Source organism: Polypterus senegalus, chromosome 13 (assembly GCF_016835505.1).
Source record: "Polypterus senegalus isolate Bchr_013 chromosome 13, ASM1683550v1, whole genome shotgun sequence".
Classification (NCBI taxonomy): Eukaryota; Metazoa; Chordata; class Cladistia; order Polypteriformes; family Polypteridae; genus Polypterus; species Polypterus senegalus.
In genome coordinates this window covers 68,349,723-68,374,390 of record NC_053166.1, presented here as the reverse complement: position 1 = coordinate 68,374,390, position 24,668 = coordinate 68,349,723, and the positions used below count along the sequence as shown (strand labels likewise).

The following is a 24,668-nucleotide window of genomic DNA, read 5'->3' as shown; positions in this document are numbered from 1 at the left end:
GTGGCATTTACTGATCCGCTTTATGTTTAAATCCAAATAGTGCTTGGGACCATACTCTATTGTCATCTAGTGGATGAAATGGCATCATGCGGCAAAAAATAGTGAATATTTCTATGTGTTTTGCCACTCTAAGGTAACTCATCAATATTCATGAGTGGGGAGCAGGCTCCAGCAAAAAACACAATGGCAAATGGAAAGCCATATAAGCAGTTTTAGGAAAAACTGAAACTGAACCATTGCTCAGATCAAACAATAGTGATAACAATGTGAATTGGTCATCAGAGGTTGACAAGGAAAGTTAAACTGATGCATGATATGACGCTCTACGACCGAACGTCCATGATATGCCAGGTGAATTTGGTCGAATGAAGCTTCACCATGTCGTGACAGGAGCTGTGTAAGTTCAAGAAAGATGTTAGCCCTCCAAGCACTGATCACAATGCGGCAACCGTCAATGTCCGTGTCAGGGGCAATGCTGTGATAGCCTGCAGTTACACAAGAGGCACATTAATTGTGAGGATCATGCACTGACATTATACCCTCTCATGTGTAAGCAAAAGAAAAATTATTATAAGAAAAGTTTGAAGAAAAAAATGTGCTTTGATGGCCGTTTCTAAATACTTCACAGAAAGGGTGTGTGCTAAATGTGCGTCAGTGCAGCAGTGGACATCAAACTTTCTACTGTATTTATGTTTTGGTATTTACATGTTTCTGTTACACGTAATAACATTTTTTCTCATTTTTCTTGGGGTAAACCTAATGCTACGAAGGCTACAGAGTAATATTTCTTGTTTGTGATCTCACAAAAAAACTTGAAAACCCCTGAAAACTTAAACTTTTAGTGAGTTTTGTGATTTGCAAGTGAGACACAGCATAAAAAACACATTTTAGGATCGCTTTCATGCAACTTTATGCAAAATGAAACTCGTCTGTTTTTGCTATTTTTCATTTGATCACATTGTGACAGCTGGAAGAAACTTGTATGTTATTCTAAGGCCAGCATTTGCCCTGTAAATCTGAATTTTTGAATCCAAATGTTAAAGTAACTTAATTTATTTGGCTGGGAATGTCAAAATGAACTTTGCAAATATTGTTTTCTGTCCTATCGAAGCCATACAAAACATTCCAGTTTCTTTTCTAGCCCTCTTACAGCTAATGCATTCATTTCAGTTCACTCTTGACACAGCACACAAGAGCGCCCTTTATAGCTGACAAGTTTCGACCACCACAAACATAATTTTTGAAGGTCCTGTGCTCTCAAGTTTTTAAGGCTTTACATTAATAACAGAGGATAAAGTAAGGTTAGGCCTGTTCCCAGCAGTAGTAGGTAAACCAAACCCCCGACTGATACAAATCACACAGAAAATCCCCTTTGGAAACATATAGTCCTTGAGAAAAGATGAAGATCTACTAACTAAAGCCAACTCCCAGCAATCCCCAGGGCATTCTACAATATACCACAGTGCAGCTTAGTATCAATGACTACAAAGAAATTATACAAGGGTCTGCTGCTGGAGTCTGTCACTGGGAACATCACAACCTCCCAGCCACTTGGAGACCCCGTTTCAAGCTCAGGAGGTAACTCAGAAGGGGTAACAGTAGCGGTGAGCACCATAGGAGGATGCCAAGAAGGAAAAGAGAAATCCACAGCTGGTTACAATGCTTCCCATAATTATAGTCTAGACATAAAGCGAACAGACAATAAAGCAATGTGAGCAGACCCACCAGCAGCTCTAAGCAAAACAGGCTATAGTGAAACAAAGAGCTGGCGGCCATAACTGACATGCTAAGATGAATTGGACATCCTCTGTACTGGCAGCGGCCAGGACTATTGTCGCTAAAAGCCACATCCATTGCGGCAGTTTTATTATGCCGGGAATTGTGGAAAAGAAACATTATTATACAATGAAGCCCAGGGATTTATATACCAGTATTTTCAGCTGAAGGACCACTTAAAAACTATTCTTTATATCTACTAAAAATACTGAACACAAATCATTTGCTGTCTTTTCTAAATGTTAATAACCGTATAAATTATATGCATACACACAAAGCAGTAAATGCAGTGCGTAGCTTGCAGTGAAACCAGTTAAAGGGAATGAGTGACCACTGTGTCATTTATAAAAAGAAACCACAGGAATGAAGAAAGTTACACATCTCATCTGTAGTGAGGAAAAACTATTTCAATATCACACCTGATATGAAAAGGGTGCCCAGTGAGCAGCCCTTGCTAGTAAAAGGGGTTGACAACTAATAGCCTAATAAAAAACCTCATGATAAGGTCATTTGCGGCCTTCCTTACCTAAAGTTCATTTTGTGCCCTTTTCTCTGCACCAGTGATTTCCGAAATGTGATAAGATGCGTGCAATGCTGGTAACACACCCAAGCACGCAACCATCACACTGAGTCATTAAAACAATTTAAGGAAGTAGCTTAAAAATACCATCTACTTAAGGCCAAGTCAAAATAAACAGACGGGTTAGAAACAAAATGCATGTAGAGAATGAAAAGGAGCAGCTGGTCTCAAATATGCTAACCAAAAATAAAAGTTGTCTAAACGGAATCTTATAACCATTATTTATAAGTCTACAAACTAAATATTCTTTTCTTACTAGCACAATTTCAAAATGGATGGCCATAGCATATTATATGTAATTAAATATGATTAAAATGAATATGAATGGGAAGTGTTCTCTGAATCATACATTCACTGATGGTGCACTTAAATCTGTGTTGATTGCACCACACCAGTGTGAAAGTGACATGCTTTAGTAGTAATTCAGTTTGCATCACAAATCATGTAAAATTTCTGAACATCCTAACAGCAGCACTTAGAACTGGGGATATGAGAGGAGCTAAAGGAAAAGATGAGAGAGAAGAACAATACTTAGAAGGAGGTGGAGGCTGAAATCGAAATTACAAATGATGTGTGGGGATATATGGGTAGGTAGTGTTCACATGGACAGTCACAATAGGTGAATATGGACAAGGCTAATGAGCTGAACCTACTCTTTACATGTTTCACTCAGTTTCTTCTTTTTAACTCTCCAATGGCTACTCAACCAACAAATCCACTTAGTTCTCAAGCCCACCAAATCTCCTCAATTCTGTAATTCTCTTACTCAGACCACATGGTCTCCATACCTTCGATACACATGGTGAGGAGGGTAGGGATGAGTTCTTATCCCCGTCACACAATGTCTGTCTACCAGTGCTGGCCAAGTGATGGGAGACTTCATGGTGACAATGCTGTTGGTCCAGATAATATCAGCTCCAAGGTGAGCATCATCTATTCCTGTTTATGATATATACTGTACATTAGATTTCAAATCCATTTTCGAGATATGCTACTGCAGTCACAGAGTGTATAAAGTAGGGGAATACGGAGGCCTAGTGGATGACCTTGCTGACCGGATCAGGTTGAACTTCATTATTATCAATACAAAAAAAAAAAGATGGTGATGGACTTCAGGAAGAGCAAGGCTGCCCTGACTCTGGACTTCATCCAGGCAATAGATGTTGAGGTGATTCTGATACAATGTATAAGTCCCTGGAGTTCCTCTGGGCACAAACCTGGAGAAGGCTGCAATCACAGAACCATACACAAGTAGGGTCAAAAACAAATGCCCTTCTTCAGGCAACTCGAGTCTACTGACTTGGATTGGAAATTTCTACATACTTTATATTATATTGTGGTGTGTTGAGGCAGTAGAATGAGAACAAGGAATGCCAAGAGACTTTTTTCTCAGGTTTGGCCTGCACTCCTGTGAAGGAAGCAGCAGACAGAAGGATGCCAGCTAAGCCGCTTACTCTTATCAACAAGGCCTCATACCCGCTGTGCAAGATCCTGATTAAACAGTATGGCACCTTCAGCACAATGCTAACAATGTCACTATGCTTTAGTGCTGTAACAGATTTTTCTTACCAGCTGGCATTAAATGTTACAGATAAACTTTTAGATAAACTATACTTCTACTATTTTACTATTTTAAACAGACTGTGGACACATTTACTGGCCTGCCTGCAATGTATTCTGTGTACTTTTTGTGTATCTACTGCTAGAACAATGCAATTTCCTCTTAGGATAAACACCTACTTGTATGTCTGTCTATCACACTGTCTCATCAGGAGAGGCATTCAGTTCTATCCAGGTTTGATTCCTGCTTGTATCACCATAACCAGAAGAAAGTTACAGCAATCGGTGCACAGGTAGAGAAAATTAATCATTCTGACCACTTTCCATTTTTATAGAAAAATAAACCTTATTTATTTCATTATTTATAACATAAAAATAGGTAAAAAAAGAAAAATAAAGTTATGGTCAGAATACTGCGTGAGAGAACACAGAGTATATAAAAAAAGATCACTGCTTCTGAAATACACTGTTGTGTTTCAGCAGACGACAAGAAATGTTCACATGAATACAAAGCTAGGAAGCCAAGCAATTTCATACAAATAACCAGGCATTTTGCACATTTAGGGTTGCATATACTTGCATGTGTTTTATACCATTTTTAGCACCAGTAATGAAGGTAAATATGTTTAGTTCTTTTTCTTTATTTTCCCTTTTCAACCCAAAGAAAAAAGTTGCATCGGGCTTCTGGATTTGAACTGTGTCCTTGGGGTCGGGCACAAACAAAGAACTTCTTTCCTAAATTGGGCCCTGCTTTCTTAACCGTCCGTAAAACACATGGTTCGCCATGAACCTTGCAGCTGGGTGGAGCAGGGGGTCCGTGGAGCACTGACTTCCAAAATTCTGTTGACTTTCCCCCGATATTACTTTGTTTATCATTAGCTCGATCACTTCCTTTTCTTTCAGACCTGTCTAAAGGTCCTTGAACATTTGAAGAATGATGTCCCGGTGATGTCAGGAAATAGTGGCTTCTTTCTTTTTCATCTGATTCGCAGTCTATTTCTTTGTCTATCAGTTCTTCATTTTTGGACAGATTTGTATAAATCCGACTTGCTAGAGTTTTCAAATGCTTGTTTTCTGTCAGACAATTTTCAGATTCTGGTGCTCTACTTCTTGTACTTCCTATTTCTTGTGATGATTCAGAGGAAGTTTCAAAGTTCTGATAACTGTTTATATTGGAATTACACTGGGGCATACTTTCGGTGTTGACATCATTTAACTTAGGCTTAAAGAAAGCCAGCAGACTGACATGCTGTCTAGATTTTACTTTAGTATATGAACTTTTAGGCCTCTTTGTAACAGGAGATGGTGCCTTCTGTGCATCTCTTTTTTTTCCGAGATTCTCCAAAGTAGGTCTGATATTTTCTCTGACTTCTTCAGCTTCCTGAGACCCTGGAAGTTGGGGCACATCTTCCGCCATTTCTTCTGGTTTTACAGGCTGACCAACTTTAACCAAGAAACGAGACAACTTTTGTTGATGGCCGGCAAATTCTGGCATGTACTTTGTGCAAAGTGATGGGCATTTGGGACTGGCAATAGAGAAGCCTCGCAGTTCACCTCGCACTGGGCAGTGATCTGAACCCTCCACTTCTGGCATAATTTCAGAATCCACAAATTCATTTTCTACAAGATTCCTATTTGCAAATATGTAGTCAATCCGAGTGCCATAATTAGTCTGCCTTGCACCTGTCAAAGTACACCAACAAGTAAAAGCATTGGGCCTATTGGGGTGGAAAAACCTAAAAGTATCCACAAACTTTCCACCTCCCTCCTCTTGGGAACCTGATTTGTTAACTTGCAGATTTACTTTATCTGATGCTGAATCATCCAGCTCATCCTCTGTATTGACTAATCCAAACAAGAAATTGTCCAGCCATTTTCTACCCGGGTTATCTTCAAAGCTATCCTGAAGAAATTAAGCAAAAATGAAAACACTGAATCAGTACAATAATTGTTTTGTTAAATGATATAAAACTATTGCAAATAAAAGATTAAGAAAACGTAAAACCTTCATGACACAAAGGAAAAAGAAGAAGAAATCAAGCAAATTCACAAAGTATTTTAAAAATGAATATCCTCTGGTGAAAGTTTGGAAGTCTACATACAGTAATGCTATGAGCTGCTACAATGATTGTGCTTACTTTATATGACAGCAATACTGTGCTATGTGAAAATTATAATTTTATCTACTATTCAGTGATAATTTCTAAAAGTTCAAACAACACATACCAGATCATCAGGATCACAGTGATCAATGGCCTTATGAGAAGTGTTCACATCACCCAGGATGATCACATGACTATAAAGCACAAAGTATATTTAAAAAAAAAAAGTTAAATCACTGAGAGAAATAACATGCTACATGGCTCTAAAAACATAGAAAATAATGTAAACACAGCTCACTAAATGCTGACAGCTATTCAACTCTGGTTTAGTATTTTCGCAAGGAGTCTGATTTATGCTTCAGCAAAGTATACTGTATCTTCAGTTTTGGCTGATAAAACTCTGTACATGATCATTTTAATCATCAGGAATAACAGTGTACCTTTAATGGGATGAATTTTTTTTTAATTTCTCAGCCCTCTCAATGTTTTTTGGAACCAGACATCAATAAAGTTATCAAATAAATTTTATTGATCATGCCAGGAATAAGCACATGCACACACACACTACCAGAATACAAGTACCAAATATGAATACAATAAATTACTGAAATTTTATCAGTTAATATTCCAGTTAATTCAAACAAAATGTTCATGTATGAAAACTACACAATGAAAGACAAAATCTGATATGCAGAGAATAATAAATATGGCATGCTGAAAATTGACTGATAATACAACATATTCTGTTTATCAATGCAAACACTTTATATATTTTATAAAAAATTAGCAGTATTATGACTCTGACATTGCGGGTAGACATTTTCTAAAAAGTAGTAAAATTGTACAATTCATAAATGGTTGTTGTTTTGAAATCTGCATACATTTATTGTGTACGAATATTTAAATATAATTAAAGAAACAAGGCTAAAGGAAAGAGTTAAAAAATAAATCACAAAGGAAACATTTGCTCTTAAACCAAAAATCTCACAACCCAAACATACTTGTACCTCTGTGGTACTGATGGGAACACAAACTGTCTTGTTTGAGCTTGCAGAATTTCACATAATTAAACCAGCAAATGAAAATCAATCTATTGTCCACACCCAAAGATTAAGGGAAAAATACTGGAACCAAAATTCAACATCCTAAATTGGACAAGTGTAGTCCAAAGCAGAACTGAGTAGCTCAGAACTCCAAAATAATAATAATAATAATAATAATGGTATACTGTACAATGTGTAATATGTTTTGATTTTAAACAATAAAAAGATTTTATTCTAAAAATTGTTGGGTTAAGGTTCAAAAATTGTATATTTTTATTCTGCAGTAGTTGTATTTTTTGGATTCCACAACTCCAAAATAAAAAATAAATAAATAAAAAATACTGGTATGTATGTATTATATATATATATATATATATATATATATATATATATATATATATATACACACATTGTACATTGTACTGTATATATATATATATATATATATATATACATACATACAGTACAATGTACAATGTGTGTGTGTATATATAAATAACCTAATAAATTATATAAATATAAATAACCTAGTATTTTAAGTAACAGTTAGTGAAACTAATAGTTTGAGAAGTGCCTTGCAACTAGATACTATAAATGTACCTCCACTGTCATGAAATGTACCTTTTACATCAAACCCAATGTCAACGTTTCATCCCACAGTTTCAATCTGCTCATTCACACAAATGTAAATAGAAAGGACTTTCATTGAGAATATTAACACATAGAAATGAAGGCTGATATGCAGCAAAAAAAGTCTGTGCATAGTAATAAGCACTTGTGTATAATAATAACAAGAACAACTAATTTGATTGTAAAATCAATTGTAAAAAAGAAATCTACATCAGTTTAATTAGCACTGAAAAAAGAAAAACTAAAGTAACATTTTATATAAACTATTAGCTATTTTTTCAAATACAATCTCTATGATTTAAGTTTAACTTTGCTAAAATTCTCAACTGAAAAGACCAATATAACCTTAAAGTAATGGAAAATTAAAGATGTATACTGTACACTTTGCGTATACTAGCTCTGCTACCCATCTAAAAAAGGGCTGACATCCAAGGAATCAACAAAGACCTCAGCATTAATGTTTGCAGTGCACCATACAATGCATATGTGTGTTGTATGCCATTTGGTTTGGAAATCATAAAAAAAGTGTTAATGTTTGTGATGTGCCATCTATTGGAATGATAAATGCAATGCATTTTATTACTAAAAATGTTTGTGATGCGCAATCTTTTAGAATGACAGGAACACCGCATCTGGACAGTCACACACTTAATCCAAGCCAGCATTGAGAGGGCCAGGACCTATCCCGACAGAACAGAAATGCCCCCACACAAGCACAAGCAATAATTATTCTGCAACCAACTGAGAGTTGCCAATCCACCTACAGCAATTTAAAATTAAGACACCTACTTGTGTTTTTTTTTAACCAAACAAAATAATGGAGATAACATATTCCAGTCTTTCAAAAATCAACTCTACTATTTTTACTACAGGGAATCTAATTTTTTTTTATACCCATGACGCTTTAGTCCCCTAAATATTTAAGCAGCCAGAGTCCTTTTGTCTTCAAAGTAACAATACTCTGACTTTTTATACAGCTATTCAAGGCAACCAGCCTCCTTGCTGTGTTTCATCCAAGCAGTTCAGTGCAAACAGTCCTACATAAACTCTACGCAAACACTAGGTATCTGTCTTCTAAGCAGTGATGCTTCTCACCATTATTCTACAACCACCCTAAAGCCTTGCTTTTTATCCCAAGGAACTTAGAGCAAACAGTCACATAACCACCATTACAGATCACTGCAAAAGGGCCTTCTGATTTCACAGTGACATTCTCATTGAGCAATCAAGTCTGGAATGGTATTCTGTGACTTGTCACAGGACATATTTCAGTCAATCAATAAAAAAGCATAACCTTTACATGGTAAAACATTAAATTTAAAAGTGTTTATTTACCATCACACCAAGCAGGCCCTATCATTATCCATCTATCATTTATTAATTAAATTGCAAAATCAAAACATTGTCTGCACATTTCTTTATAAATTCCTTGTGTTTAATGATATTCACCACAAATCACTACTCTTTTTGGTCCAAAATTTAACAATAAAAATATAGACTCATTGGATCACAGACCAATTATATATTGATTCTTCATAAATATGCTGTCTTTTCAAATGCTATCAGATATTTAATGTGTACTAAATGCATGTGCAAAGAGTGTCTTTGAAAGGTGTTACTTTTTAACCCTGCTGTTACTGTGTGTTCTGTAAATTTTCCATTTACTCTCTGACCAGCACTCCTTTTCATAAAATGCTGCCAAGAGTGCAGGGACCACCAGAACCAATCATACATAAATATTACGGTTTATTGATGTACTATATATAGGGACCATAAGCAAATCACTTCTAGAAACTATTCTTGAACTCATCGTTAATTTCTAGTACAGTTATATTAGCCCATCTAGTTAACTACATAAGAGGGAGTACCTTTTTCAAGACACTCTGTTAACCAAGTACTACCTAAATGAGCAAGCAAGAATTCAGCCTATTAAACCACACCGTAAATCTTATTAAACGTTTTTATGCTGTAAAGAGGATTTCCCTGGACAATACCCTTTTCTCTTCCAGGATAAAGATATAACTTCATAAGATTTTAATTGAAAATGTTGTGTTTGTAGGTTTAAAAAGTATACTTTACCTACTGCATAATAGATATGATGAAAAGAGACTTTTTAAAGAATGATAAAAATTATTTATAAAACAGTGCTTTGCTTAAACCAAGTTACAAAAATTCTCAAGTAGCAAAACAAAATCTACCTGCCAGTTTTCAGGATTGCTTCAGCACGGATTTGCAGAAGTTGGTAGAAACGTAGCTTAAAGAGCTTACGTTCTGGTTTCTCTGGGTCAGCACGTGGACAATATACATTAATGACTGTCAGAATCTCTTCTCTGTCACCAGAGCACCTACGATGATAAAAGGAGGTATAAACTCCATTGACTTTCTCAATATAATATTAATTTGCCACTGCTTCTGTTAATACAAATTGATTAAAAAACAATAAAAAGTAGCTGAACTAGATATAGTGTAAATGCCATAAATTATAAATGATATAAAAAATGTGATGTGAAAAAAATCATCTATTTTTTTGAACTTATCTTTTCCAACAAGGGAGTCACAGACAGTTTATACCAGTAATCAGATGTAAGGAAATCTAATTCTGAATGGACCACCACAACTGGCAAATTCAGAGTCATCAATTAGGTATGCAATGTTAGAGGAAAACAATAGATTTAGAGAAATGCTGTAGAAGACTTCCAGCTTAACATAAAAGCATTTAGCAAGTGTTTAACTCTTAATGCGCATTACCTCCAGTTAAGTAACAAACTGAGCATCTATATACTGTATATAATTCACTAAGGGCACGCAAGACACTGAGCGCAAGCAAGACACTGAGGGCACGCAAGACAGTGAGCGCAAGCAAGACAGAGCCCCGCCCGCCAACTCTAAGACCATGGGATATGCTCGACAGAGCCCCGCCCGCCAACTCTAACCCTCCTACCGCATCATGGGATACGCACAATAGAGCCACGCAAGCCAACTGTAACCGTCCTCCCGAGTCCAGCATCGCTCTCAAGCCACACAACAACTCACCAAACACAGCCTCAGTCGCTTTCGTCTGTGCAAAAGTCCACATGCACCTCTGAGCCACGTTGACTTTACACCGCATGCAAGGCAGACAGCCATGATCGCCAACTCACAGAGCCCCGTCCGCCAACTCTAACTAAGGGCAAGCAAGGCAGACAGCGCATGCAAGACAGAGAGCCCCGCCCACCAACTCTAAGACCATGGGATACGCACGCATTTAATGTGTAAATGGATATAAATAATTGCACGTAAATGATTCGCCAAAATCTGCTGTATGTAAACAATACTGTTTAAAACGTTAATTGTTTTTTCATCAGAAAACCCGGTTTCCACGTCTACCTGTATTAGTTTAAATGGCACTTTTACCACTCGTAATAGGGCGGACGCGCTGACTTATCGTGTTGACTGGGCAACACAGTGAATGCAGCGTCTATCTATATATGTCTATGTTATCTGTAGCCTGCTACAGGAAGGTACTCTCTCGACCATTGGCACTGGTTTTCACTCCTTGCTATTTTTGTTATACTGCGACAGTGGTTTCCTAAGCCTTTGTTATACTGAATTCCTTTCTCACCGTTTTCCGTTCCTATTCTTACACCGCCATATGCTATGGCGGGCTTCGGCTAGTTTTCTATATTTATCTTTATTATAAACACAATCAGACAAATTTCCAAGTATACATATGACTAGATTCAACTAAATGTAGTCATTTGTTTCACCACATTTAATTATTTGCTTCATTAAACTAGAAACTACATTTTGTTTGTAATGACATTTTAAAGGCACATGCAACTTAAAGATGCTGGGCAGCAAAATTTCAAGTAAAATAAAAATTACTCTAAATAGCAGTGCACAGAGCATATGAGTTCACCAAGCTAATTGGTCATTGTTTTTAACCATTTATTTCAGACTTTTTCCAAACTATGTAATATTAAATTTAAGGTCTCTTGGTATTAGTTGTTGCAAGCAATGCTGTTTTAAATGCATATAAATGATCTAAATAAAAACATAACTAAGAATGTATTGTTTTTCTACAATCTTTACGCAATATCACTGGTATGTAAGACTGGGGACACATTTCTAGCCTGTTTTGACCCTTTTCATATGAAGGAGGGGGTCAGGAGGACCCAATTCAAGAGTTAATTTTGCTTACATAATCTTGTGTTGAGTAATGATAGCACGTCCCTCGTTGTCTAGTTGCTGTAATTCTTCATCAGAAAACTCTGTTCTGTCTCCATAACATCCCACTGTTTCTCCCTTACTGGATAACAAGCCTGTCAGCCCTTCCTCAGCAACAAAAGGTATTGCACAGTTTTTACAAAATGTTGCCACCCCTTGCAAAAAAAATAAAATAAAATTAAGCACTTTATTATTAAAAGTAAAATTAATTATTTGACTTCTTCCCAAATTTAAGTAGTTCTGCAAAGAAGAGTGGGCTACAATTTCTCAACAGCAATGTGGAAAACTGATATCAAATTATGTTAAGCATTTAGTTGTAAAAATTGCTGCAAATAAGTATTGAAAGTATGGGGGAAATTACTTTTTCACATGGGCAGTAGGGGTGATGGATATAACTTTGTTCCCTGAATAAAGAAAGTAAGGATTTAAAAACTGCATAAATGTTCACTCAGATCATTTTGTCTGAAGGTCTGAGGCCACTCATTGAGTAAAATATGCAAAAACAGAACATACTGGGAAGAAGCAAATCCCTAAATAGCTACCACAACACCAAAAAATATAGTAGCATATATTACTTTCAGCCAGAGACAGAACATAATAAAATATGTGAAATAATCAAGAAAATGGGTTTAGTTAAAGATCCCTTTTGTCAGGGAGGTTGTTTGTAATAAAAATGAAAGAATCATGAGTAACACCAAAAGTAGCAAAAATAAGTGACCAAATCCTAACTATTGCTTTACTTACTTAAACATTAACATTTACATCCTTTTTTATTTCTTATTATTCATACCATGTTCAGATTATCTTTAAGCCTCTTATAAATCATGCTTAGTGGAGCAGCCTCCAACCTACTTATGAAAAGGACCCAGTAGCCAAGGCCATGGGTGTAGAAGAAGAATGAAAGGCTGGGCTCAAGCAACTGGAATGGCAAGATAAATAGAAATAGTGCTCCCTTACTGCTCCAACTCACCAGAATATCCACTCCGCCCACGGCTGAAGCTGAAGTAAGAATTATAACCTTCAACAATTGCTGTACGCTCATCAAGCAGGTCTCCTGGATATACAAAAAGATATTTCAGAAGTCCAACCATAAAAGTAAACTCTGTACAATTTCACCTATGAATAAATCTGAATCTTGTTAAAACGTGTGTTCAAAGCATCCCTCATATATATATATCAATTTATTTTCCAAACCTATGGAAAACAAAAATCAAATTATGGTGACAGCATCAGTCACAAGGCAGGAACAAATCTTGGATAGGCGGTCAGTCAAATGCAAGGCACAATTATGCACAAACCCATACTCACTTCCACAAATCAGACTAGTCAATCTAAACTGAATGTCCTGGGAATGTGGAAGGAAGTCAAAGTACCCATAGAAACACCCACCCATGGACTTAAAAAAATCAAGGACTAGATGATAGATAGATAGATAGATAGATACTTTATTAATCCCAAGAGGAAATTCACATGTCAAGCACCAACTTCTTCATCAATATGCTAGTTAAATTAACACCTTTATAGAGTAATAGGGACGCAAAAATCTGTAGACACCTACTAATATTACCTACCTCCTACTAATATTACAGATATCTAATCAAACTCAACATTTAAATTAAGTAAGGATGAAGATTTGTTAACCAAAAATTACATGGTTTACTTTCAACTCCTGGTGAAACTCCTCTTATATCACAATTTTAACATCAATGAGATCTTCAGCAAAGCCAGATCTTATATAAACACTTTGGCAAACATTCAAAAATTATAAAGGTTTAACTGTACCTTTTAGAATTATTTGTGTACATAGTTAGGGGCAGGATGATGAACTGGCCAAACACAAAATTTTTCACTTTAGACCAAAATGTAGTCTTACAGTTTTCAACAATCATTCTTTCTTGACATAATTATTTATATTTAGTAACAATATTGTATTCATCATTAGAGATGATAATTTTGCCATACTTGTTAAATTATTCTACCTTCTTAACCCAATCTCATGGCTGTGGGGACCAGAGCACAAGCTAGTGCCACTGGGCACAATGCAGGAAGCAATTTTGTCCACTAAGCACACTCACTCCCGCAGGAACAGTTTAGCATTTCTATTGATCAACCATATACAGTATGTCTTTGTGCCACAGAAGGGAAATGAAATATCAAGAGAAACCTCCACACAGATACAGGAATAACATTCCAAGTGACTGGGCTGAGTCTCAAATATGGCATCATTCATCACTGAATTCCCACAATATATTCCAATTTCATTTAAAATTTTAAAGTATAATACTTTGAAAGGCTGTATTCAAGGTTCATCCATTATTTTCTTAATAAGTTAAGGATTATGGGGGGATTGATGCCTTTCCTGGCAGCACTGGGTGCAAGGTAGGAATGAACCCAGGAAATGGCAATGGACCACTGCAGGTCCACTAATTAATATGCAGTAAACTCAAAGTAGCCATTTAATGGTAATCAAAATCGAAACAGACAGCATTACTAAGGATGTACTGGAATTTTACATGCTCTCTGTAAGCTTTTAATGCACTACAAAGGTTCAGAAAATAATTGTTTGGAAAAAGTACAGAGTGATAGTGTAATATGCTTTAGTGTGATGTACATTAAGTATATGTGAAAAATTTGTGTACTCCTATGGCAAAACAGTGCACATTTGCAAGTTGGATTAAATCAGTAAACTGTACTTTGACTGGGTAAATTTTTCTAATTACAAATCTGGGAATTTGTAGTTTTGTGTGTGGAGCCACACCATTCACTTTATAACCCACATATCTCATTATCTGGTCATGGAGAGCTTGAGTGGATGTTCTAGAAACACTGCACGCAAGGCTGAAAAAAAATATGAATGAGATCCCTTTCCAACAAGGCACAAGGCACAAACCACACACACTCATGCCAAGGCAGTTTAGATGCGAAGTAACTTAACAAGAATGCTTTCTAGATGTGGGAGAAAGTTGGATAAAACCAAAAAAAAACAATGTCAAAAAACATCAGTTCCATATAGCTTAGCACATGCAAGTAAGAATTTGACTGTACTCTGCACCTATAAAAATAATGACCCCATTTAAAACGGCAAAAGGGCAACTGCAATGTCAAATAAATATTGGCTATGAAAAAAATAATGGTCTACAGATATTTTTTGAGTACCAGTCTCTAGTTTTAGGAGTATTAAATTAAGTATTTATAGCAAAATATATACTGGTAAAGTAGACGTGTAGAAACCGAAGGTGAAACTGAAACAGTCAATCGTGTTGAACAAAACATAATTTCACAGAAGTAAAACATACATGACCGAGACTTTCCCCAAAAGAGTTACTCAAAACTGAAAAGTATCATACATCCATTCTTCCTGTTATTTCGGTTTTAGGGTCTCCACTGGTTGCTGATTATCTGGTCAGCATCGGACATAATGCGGAAAACAACCCTGTACGAGGCATGTTAGCAATTGACACTTTGAAAAAACACTTCTGAATGACCCTATTACTTTAAATTAAATCTAAACATTCTCTAAGGTAAGGCAAAGAAAAGAGGTTTTAAAAAAAAGTGAGAAAAATCCCCTCATCCGTGAGCGTCTCCATAACGTACTCAGCTAAAGGAATGTTATGAATTTAGGATACTGGTTATTTTCCATACCCAGAGGCAATGGTATAAATAACGAAAAGGCATGTAATTTACAATGATGTTATGTGCACACATACAGTTTATATTCCAGCTTTATTGGAGTATTTTTTCTCCTTTCAAAAGCAGATTAACTCAAATTGCCACTAAAACCTGCAAAACAGGAAAAGTAAAGTGTTAAGTTAATGTGACGAGATAATGCACTAATTCACGGGAGTGACTGGATTTGCTTCCAGCACGTGCAGGGTTTTTTTTTTCTATAGTTCGGACTTTTATGTTGAACGAGTAAACATATACAAAGTTTCGTTTTTCAGAATACAAGCATTAAACTATGCCTTGTATCCTGGCGAAAACCGACTAGTTCATCACCAGATTTGCCCTCCATCCGTTAAATAATTATTATAAATCCAACTTTAACCTCAGCTATTTGTTTTCATCTACAAATATATGATGCACGTGTTGAACTGCTACAGAAGCAACACACTGCTGTAAAAATGTTGTCTACCGCTTTTCACGCGGAGAGAATAATGGCCCAGAAAAACACAGATGTACTACATTATTTAGTAAGCAGATAAAAGGGCTGACCCTCAGATCCATTATATCAATTCCCACAAGTTACTTTGCTATATATATAATATATCACAGTACTTAATGACACGCCTATATTTATATATGCATATGGTAATAACTGATTTTTCGCTTTACGGAGCATAGACATAGAGAAATTGCTTTAATAGGCATACACACAAGTATACGGAAAAGGATATTTATATAAAAAATGACAATGCTAACAGAGACCGAGGGGTGTTTTTACAACTATACGAATATGAATGTTATTTCCCCTCTCTTACTAGTGACTTTTGTTTCCTGCAGACAAATGATATCAGCATCCAGAGAATCCAGCATCTGCTGAAAACGACCCCGGAACGTCCGAATCCCGTTAATATTCCAGCTCACAATCTTCATTGCATATAAATAAAGGCTTCACGCCCCCCAACAAATAGCAGTCCCAAAGCAACACCGAAAACAAAAAAGCGGGTCTATCAGAGCACAATTCGCGCTTCGTCGCATATCTTCGACGTCACCCTAGCCCACAGACGTCACTCAAGGCGCTTTGTGACGTTTAGAAAAGATTTGATTGGCTTTTCAGTGTGAGCTGCGCTGCAGAAGACAACTGCAGGTATTAAAACCTCATAGACAGATGTGTGCATTCTTAATAAATAGTCATTTTAAAAAGTAACGCATTAGAAAGATAGTTACCAAACGTTTTATGTTTTAAAACGTACGGGGAATATTGTTTTGAGAGTGTTAATACACTTATTGAGACTGTTTTTCAGAATTTTCACCGATTACAGTATGATTTTAGCGATAAAAATACACAGGGTTTCAGGTATTAGATCGTAAAAAATATCAAATTAGCGTGGACCACGCAGTCTTATCAGACTAGCAGATATATAATTGTATTCCCCCGACTTTTTCCTTGGTGTCTGTAGGCATTTCTTTTTAACACAGTCTGTTACAAATTTTAAACACTTGGAATGTGAAGACAAGGTTTCATTTGTGTTTTTTACGGCCACTCTTTTGAAGCCAGATGTCAAATTTCACAAATTCAGAACTAAGCTACACTCCTGTCTTAACTGTTTCCTGACTTGCTTTGATGATTATTTGTTTGTTCTTTTCTGACTGATGAAAATTGCTGTGACAAGCACCTTCTAATTAATTCCAACCACAATCTATCAAGAATGTTATACAATGCTACTAACATCAAGGGGAGAAGTTGACATACCATAAACCTACCAGGTTGAACAAAACTTAACACATTTCTAACCTGCAACCCTTTATTGGCTAACTAAAACATTACAATATGCAAGTTTTCAAAAGCTTGCATGTTGTAATCTTTTTAGTTAGCCAATAAAAGGTGTCATTTTGCTTGACTTTTCACTATATCATAATGGCTAACACGGTACAACACCATAGTACTATAACCTGCAACCCCAAAGCCTAATTGCTTGCACTGTTTATTCTTAAGCATATAGACAAGGATTACATTTTTAGCCCCCAACAAAGCTGTTAACTTTACCAAGGAAGTGAACAGTACCAAAAGTGTTTATAAGATAATTATTTCTAAAAGAATAAAGACAAAATTCCTGAAAAATATTTGACTGATGCAGTGAAAAAAAAACAAAAAACAAAAATGGCAAGGCCAAATTTATTAGGTCTCTGACAATTAATAGTCAATACTGTACTCTTACTGGCTCACAAATGACAACAATCTCTTACTGTACTTTTTCACAAGATTGCCACCTGTCATTTGAGGATTCAGCACCAATTCAATCTTGATTTGCCGAAATCAGTGTGTTTTTAAACATAGACATTAAACTTGAGCTTCCGCTAAAGGTTCTCAATAGGTTTGAGATCTGGGCTTTGAAAAGGCAACTCTAGTGATTTTATTGTCCTTAGAAAAGGTCTAAAACAACTTTGATGTGTGCTTTGGGTCATCAACTTGCTGGAAGACCCAAAAGCTACCTAAAGCCAGATCAGCAACAGACTTTTTCACATCATCCTTCAAAATGTCAAAATAATCTTCCTTCTTCATGATCCCATGTTTCTGAACAAGTTTCCTTGTGCCTAAAGCAGAAAAACAACATCACAACATTGTGTTCCCACCTCCATGTTTAACTGTGGGAACTGTGTTTTTATGATTGAAGGCCTCACCCTATCTTCACCAAACAAAAACAACATCCATGCGCCCGAACAGCTCCAGTTTTGTCTCATCAGACCAAAGAACAGACTTCCAAAACACATCTGCCATTGTTGAAAAGGTCCTGGACAAACTGATCTGCCACTGACCACAAACCCCACCACGATGAATAGCCCTCATAAAAGTCCTTTTGGAGCTTTTAAGTCCACAAGGGGTCAGTTCAGCAACGATTATCTTCACAGAGATCTGGGGGTTCTTGTTGACATCTCTGAAGACTTTCCTTTCCAAAGTCTTTGATATGTTGTACTTGCAACTACACACAGGTTTGTTTCTAACAGAATGTGTCTCTTTCTAGTTTGTGATGATGCAACATAACAGCTGTTCAGAAAATTGTGAAATATCTATACAGACACACTCTCTTAAGATGGGCATCCACTGCCTTAATTCTGAGGTCCAGAATTAATTCTTTGATTTTTGAAATGAAGAAATTACTTGTTACAAAGAATGTGAGTGCCTCTCAATGTAACCTTTAAGCGCCACTAGCCCTGCTCATTTGAGGTCATTTAGTACACTTCAGTGCTAAATGATTGGGCTGATCAAATCATGTGGGGTTGAGGTGTGGTTTGAAACCTGAAAATATCGCTTTGCCAATTTGCTAATTTTCCTGAGGAATTTGCATTGGGGATAATAATTTTGACCATCCCAATTTACAATCCATTAATTATATAGCAAACCAGGAGATTTTTACAAAGTAGAAAATGTATCAAATGTAGGCCTTTACACTGATGAATGTTTTCCTCAGTAAGATTTCATGAATGTTGTTAACACTGGACAGGATTTTAGGAAGATTATTAATTTCTATTGGGTGGCTAATCATTTCATCCTTAACTGTAGTTTTGCAGTGTATTGTGTGTTATTCCAATTGTGGATCATTTTGGTTTTGAATGACCTCACAACATCTGAGTCATTTTTAACATGTTCTCCTCTTTTGCTGTATTAATTTTTTTTCCTTTAACTCTGATATCTCTGGGCACATATGTTAGGCAAATCTAGAAGCTCTAAATTGAGTCTAAATACATATGTCCTGTAATTATAATGGTATCCCATCCAGTGCTGATTTCTACTAGTTTCTCTTAGGGGACACATACATATATCTTCACTTATCTAATTTTCCCGATTAGGAATTGCTAGTCAACAAATCTGTGGAATGTGGAAGCTAGTGTTCACAGAGTAAAAGCTCAAGTGGACACAGAGAGAACATGTGAACTTCACACAGAAACAGACAGGGTCAGTACCTAAATCCTCATCCCTGGTGATGTATTACAGCAAAAGCACTATTTCAGCATTGTGCCACAAGACTTTTTTTTGTAATTGTTTATTTTATTAATAAAAAGATCATTACAATTATTCAATCTTTAAAATTTCACTCTGATGGTAGCAGCATATACCTGTTAATCTGCTTTCCAGTGGTAATATTAAAATTGGATCTGGGAAACAAAAAATGATTGCATTTTAAACTGCAATTCTGTAATAAAAATAATCCATGTACACTTTAAGCCCAAAGATCCATGAAGCAGAATAATGAAGTTTTCTAATCAATACAATCAAAATATTCAACAAAGCATCAAAAAAGAAAGAAAATAATGATTTTCCTGCGTAAGACAGACTGGTATGATCTGTATCTGAGGAACATTTTTGTACTTTTAACTGTCACTTCTAGTTAAGTTGGTATTTACTCTCTGATTAAATAATTCCAAATGAAATTCCATAAAACTATAGGAACACAACATAAAGCATTTTTTGGCTAAAACCCAGAACTGACACAATTAGCAAAGAATTCAAAGGCATATGGATTGTTAAAGCCAGGAGAGAGAGGCTAAGGATAAACACAGGATCTACAACACAGAGGAACTAAAGACATGATGGACAAATATCACTTAAGTTATAGCAGATCAGGTTCTAATGAGACCACTTGTGTGGGAAATGTGATTTAAAATGGTAGAACAGAGGTGGGCATGCCACAACAGGCACTGTGTATCTGATTTTATTAAAAGCATGAAACTGCTCAGTGCTAAAAGCTAACAGCTGCTGATCATACAGATGGGTTTTGTTGGGAGACATGGTGTCGCCTTCTGCAGAAAGGCTAAAGATACAACTAATTGTTCTAAGAACTTCATATTCCTGTAGTTTTTACTTTCAGTATTTAATGTATTAAGGAAAATCTGGGTCATGATGATATAGGGCTTTAGTGATAATACTGCCCATTTAACATATTTCTAAAATATTTTTTTGTATCAGGGTTGTTAAAAGCCAGAGCTTATCGCAGCAGTTTTGAGTGCAAGATTGAAATGAAGCCTGGTGAGAACACTATGCTTTTTGCAGGGCTCACTTACTGAAATAGTGAAAGTTTAAAGGTGATAATTAACCTCATAAAGACACATCTTGTAGAAGGAAACTGCAGTACCCAGAAAAGAAAAGAAATCTGATGTGACCAGCATGTGACATATTTAAAACATAAGTAAAGTATACTGTACAGTGTGAATTTACTAAAGTTTATACTGTACATGATGCAGTACCACTCAAATTTATATTTCACATTTTAATATGCTTTAAAGGCAAATCTATATTAAAATGTTTTATTCATATTTCTACATAACTAACGATTTGAACATTTTGGACTTAAATATATTTTGCCTATATTTGAACAATTAATGAATCCATTCACTTGCAGCTACTTGAAGTTTATATAAATTCTTTTACTCACAGTTACTTTCATTTAAGATGTTAAAAATTAGAGAAAAATGAGTAGAAACCAACAACTTCTTTCACACAGCCTGGAAGGTCTTGAGTTTGGCACCTCCAATTTATAAACAAAAGATCCTGAGTTTATCCCCAAACAAACAGACATTATGGTAATCTAATAAAAGTATAGAACGCAAGTACTGTTTTGTTTTTTTGTAGCTAAGAGTTTAGCTACTGTTGCTAATGCATGTGAAAACTTTGACCTTTAAAAGTTTAAAGCACAAGCTTTGGATCAAACTCACACTTCACAAAAGTCCTAAATACATATGGAAAATTTTACAAATTTCTGTGTGGTGGTTTAGCTCTTATTGTGGATGGCTTTAAAACTCAAAGCCAAATATTTGGAATTCACTCAAAAGCTAATAAGCTCTTGAGACTAATGAGTACAAGTTCTCCACAGAATTTCAAAAGGACATGTCCATTCATTCACTTTTCATGAAAACATTAATTCCTTCATTTAGAAAATATGGAGAAAGCAAAAAAAAAGTAAAAATAACATATTATGCAGAAACATATATATTGACCCTGCGGTGGGTTGGCACCCTGCCCAGGATTGGTTCCTGCCTTGTGCCCTGTGTTGGCTGGGATTGGCTCCAGCAGACCCCCGTGACCCTGTATTTGGATTCAGCGGGTTAGACAATGGATGGATGGATATACATTGACCAGGCTGAGATTCAAACAGTTCAGTGAAACTATGATGCTAACCACAGCACCATTGTACTACCCAAAAAGTCACATATAAAATGAAATTGCTACTTGAAATGTTATGTTCATAACATGGTAGATTGCTCACAGCTCATTGAAATAAAGATTTTTTTTCACAGTCACTTTTGGTACTGTAAGAAAGAGAACCTTGTTAATGTGAGGTATATTAGCTTGCAAAGGTGTTTATCTGACCTCACAGGGTCAACAATGGTGGTGACAATGATATAAGAAAGAAGCCATTATATTACTGTTATTTAAAATTACTAACTGACATTACATATCAATAATGGGTTATTTTTTGGTATTTGTTCATCAGCAGAAAATTGTAAAATATTCCTTTTTATTATATTGTAAATAATTAACTTTCTCATGTTCAATTTACGGCTATATTTTGAATACTTGATCTTTTTTTTAGCTGTCAGTTTATGTTGATTAATTGTACTTTTTTAATGAATAATTGGTTGGTAACTTAAATAATAAAATACAAAATTCCTTGAGTGGACTTATTATTTAACCAATTACTGTTGCTAATGGGCCATATTCCTTTTTGCCTTAATTTTAACTGACTTACTTTTTAAAATTCCTTGTTTTTTTTTCACTTACCCAACTGCCAAATAATAATGAAGTGCAAAGACAGCCAACTGACGACCCATTAACTTGATCTATTTTGCACCTGTGTGTCCATCATACAATAACTGTTTTAAGAGAATAGCTTGACACATTGAACTTGATAATGTGACATGGCACCTCTGTGAACACTTTAGCTATGTTGTTGAGTCCTTCACCTAATGTATTATGGTTGTTCTTATATCAAATGTTGGACAAATTTATCATCTGGCTGAATTATATAATAAAGTATTCATTCTTTTTATGATACAGACCAAGGTACACTTTACCTTATTTAGATGGAGTGACAAATTTTTACAATACAAACTGTATAAATGCTATCAGAAGCACATTATTGCTACCAGGGGTAAAGTCTAGTTAATAATTTGTTTTTAGTATACAGTGGTGTGAAAAACTATTTGCACCCTTCCTGATTTTTTATTCTTTTGCATGTTTGTCACACAAAATGTTTCTGATCATCAAACACATTTAACCATTAGTCAAATATAACACAAGTAAACACAAAATGCAGTTTTTAAATGATGTTTTTTATTATTTAGGAGAAAAAAAATCCAAACCTACATGGCCCTGTGTGAAAAAGTAATGGCCCCTTGTTAAAAAATCACCTAACTGTGGTGTATCACACCTGAGTTCAATTTCCGTAGCCACCCCCAGGCCTGATTACTGTCACACCTGTTTCAATCAAGAAATCACTTCAATAGGAGCTGCCTGACACAGAGAAGTAGACCAAAAGCACCTCAAAAGCTAGACATCATGCCAAGATCCAAAGAAATTCAGGAACAAATGAGAACAGAAGTAATTGAGATCTATCAGTCTGGTAAAGGTTATAAAGCCATTTCTAAAGCTTTGGGACTCCAGCGAACCACAGTGAGAGCCATTATCCACAAATGGCAAAAACATGGAACAGTGGTGAACCTTCCCAGGAGTGGCCGGGCTGACCAAAATTACCCCAAGAGCACAGAGACGACTCATCCGAGAGGTCACAAAAGACTTCAGGACAACGTCTAAAGAACTGCAGGCCTCACTTGCCTCAATTAAGGTCAGTGTTCACGACTCCACCATAAGAAAGAGACTGGGCAAAAACGGCCTGCATGGCAGATTTCCAAAATGCAAACCACTGTTAAGCAAAAATAACATTAGGGCTCGTCTCAATTTTGCTAAGAAACATCTTAATGATTGCCAAGACTTTAGGGAAAATACCTTGTGGACTGATGAGACAAAAGTTGAACTTTTTGGAAGGCAAATGTCCCGTTACATCTGGCATAAAAGGAACACAGCATTTCAGAAAAGAACATCATACCAACAGTCAAATATGGTGGTGGTAGTGTGATGGTCTGGGGTTGTTTTGCTGCTTCAGGACCTGGAAGGCTTGCTGTGATAGATGGAACCATGAATTCTACTGTCTACCAAAAATCCTGAAGGAGAATGTCCGGCCATCTGTTCGTCAACTCAAGCTGAAGCGATCTTGGGTGCTGCAACAGGACAATGACCCAAAACACACCAGTAAATCCTCCTCTGAATGGCTGAAGAAAAACAAAATGAAGACTTTGGAGTGGCCTAGTCAAAGTCTTGACCTGAATCCAATTGAGATGCTATGGCATGACCTTAAAAAGGCGATTCATGCTAGAAAACCCTCAAATAAAGCTGAATTACAACAATTCTGCAAAGATGAGTGGGCCAAAATTCCTCCAGAGTGCTGTAAAAGACTCATTGCAAGTTATCGCAAACGCTTGATTGCAGTTATTGCTGCTAAGGGTGGCCCAACCAGTTATTAGGTTCAGGGGCAATTACTTTTCATATGTTATCATACAGAGAGAAGCAATAAACGCCATTCGTTTTATACACCCAATTATTCCAATTTAATCAAGTGCACTATTGATATACCTCAGCCTTACATTTTCAGTTTGTTTATCGCTTGCAGAAACTTCAAGCTTCAGGTCACATAGTTTTCTATATTATCGTCATTGGTACTTAATTCAGAATATTCAAAAAATGTAAACAATACTACTACATGCTGATGTCAATTTATTTTTATTGCACCTTTAAATAACCAACATTAAACCAAAGTGCTGTACAGCATAATATAACAAAACAATCAGAAAATACAAATGATAAGCAAATAAAAGTAAAATAATCAAAATGCATGAAAATAAAACACAAAAAGTAATAGAAAGAGGAAGCACCCAAAAACCCAGAAAAGCCTTTAAAAACAAATAGGCCTTGAGATGCATCTTAAAGGCACTAACAGAAGAAGCAGTTCTAAAATCAGAGGTAGACTGTTTCAAGTCTCCTTTTGATTTCAGACAAGA

At 35.9% G+C, this 24,668-nt stretch overlaps 1 protein-coding gene across 2 annotated transcripts; it reads right to left on the bottom strand.

The window, feature by feature from the left end:
- Window positions 1-4,293: 4,293 nt before the first annotated feature.
- apex2 (APEX nuclease (apurinic/apyrimidinic endonuclease) 2) lies at window positions 4,294-16,601 on the bottom strand. 2 transcript variants are annotated; one of them, XM_039775155.1, is made up of 6 exons: window positions 16,376-16,601; window positions 12,868-12,951; window positions 11,872-12,052; window positions 9,890-10,036; window positions 6,143-6,212; window positions 4,294-5,819 (listed from the first exon to the last, which is right to left on the bottom strand). In XM_039775155.1, the coding sequence occupies exons 1-6, from the start codon at window positions 16,488-16,490 to the stop codon at window positions 4,557-4,559; spliced, it is 1,860 nt and encodes a 619-aa protein (XP_039631089.1). In that variant the 5' UTR covers window positions 16,491-16,601; the 3' UTR covers window positions 4,294-4,556. The 2 variants fall into 2 exon arrangements, with proteins under 2 accessions (XP_039631089.1, XP_039631090.1); XM_039775156.1 differs by lacking the exon at window positions 9,890-10,036.
- Window positions 16,602-24,668: the final 8,067 nt, after the last annotated feature.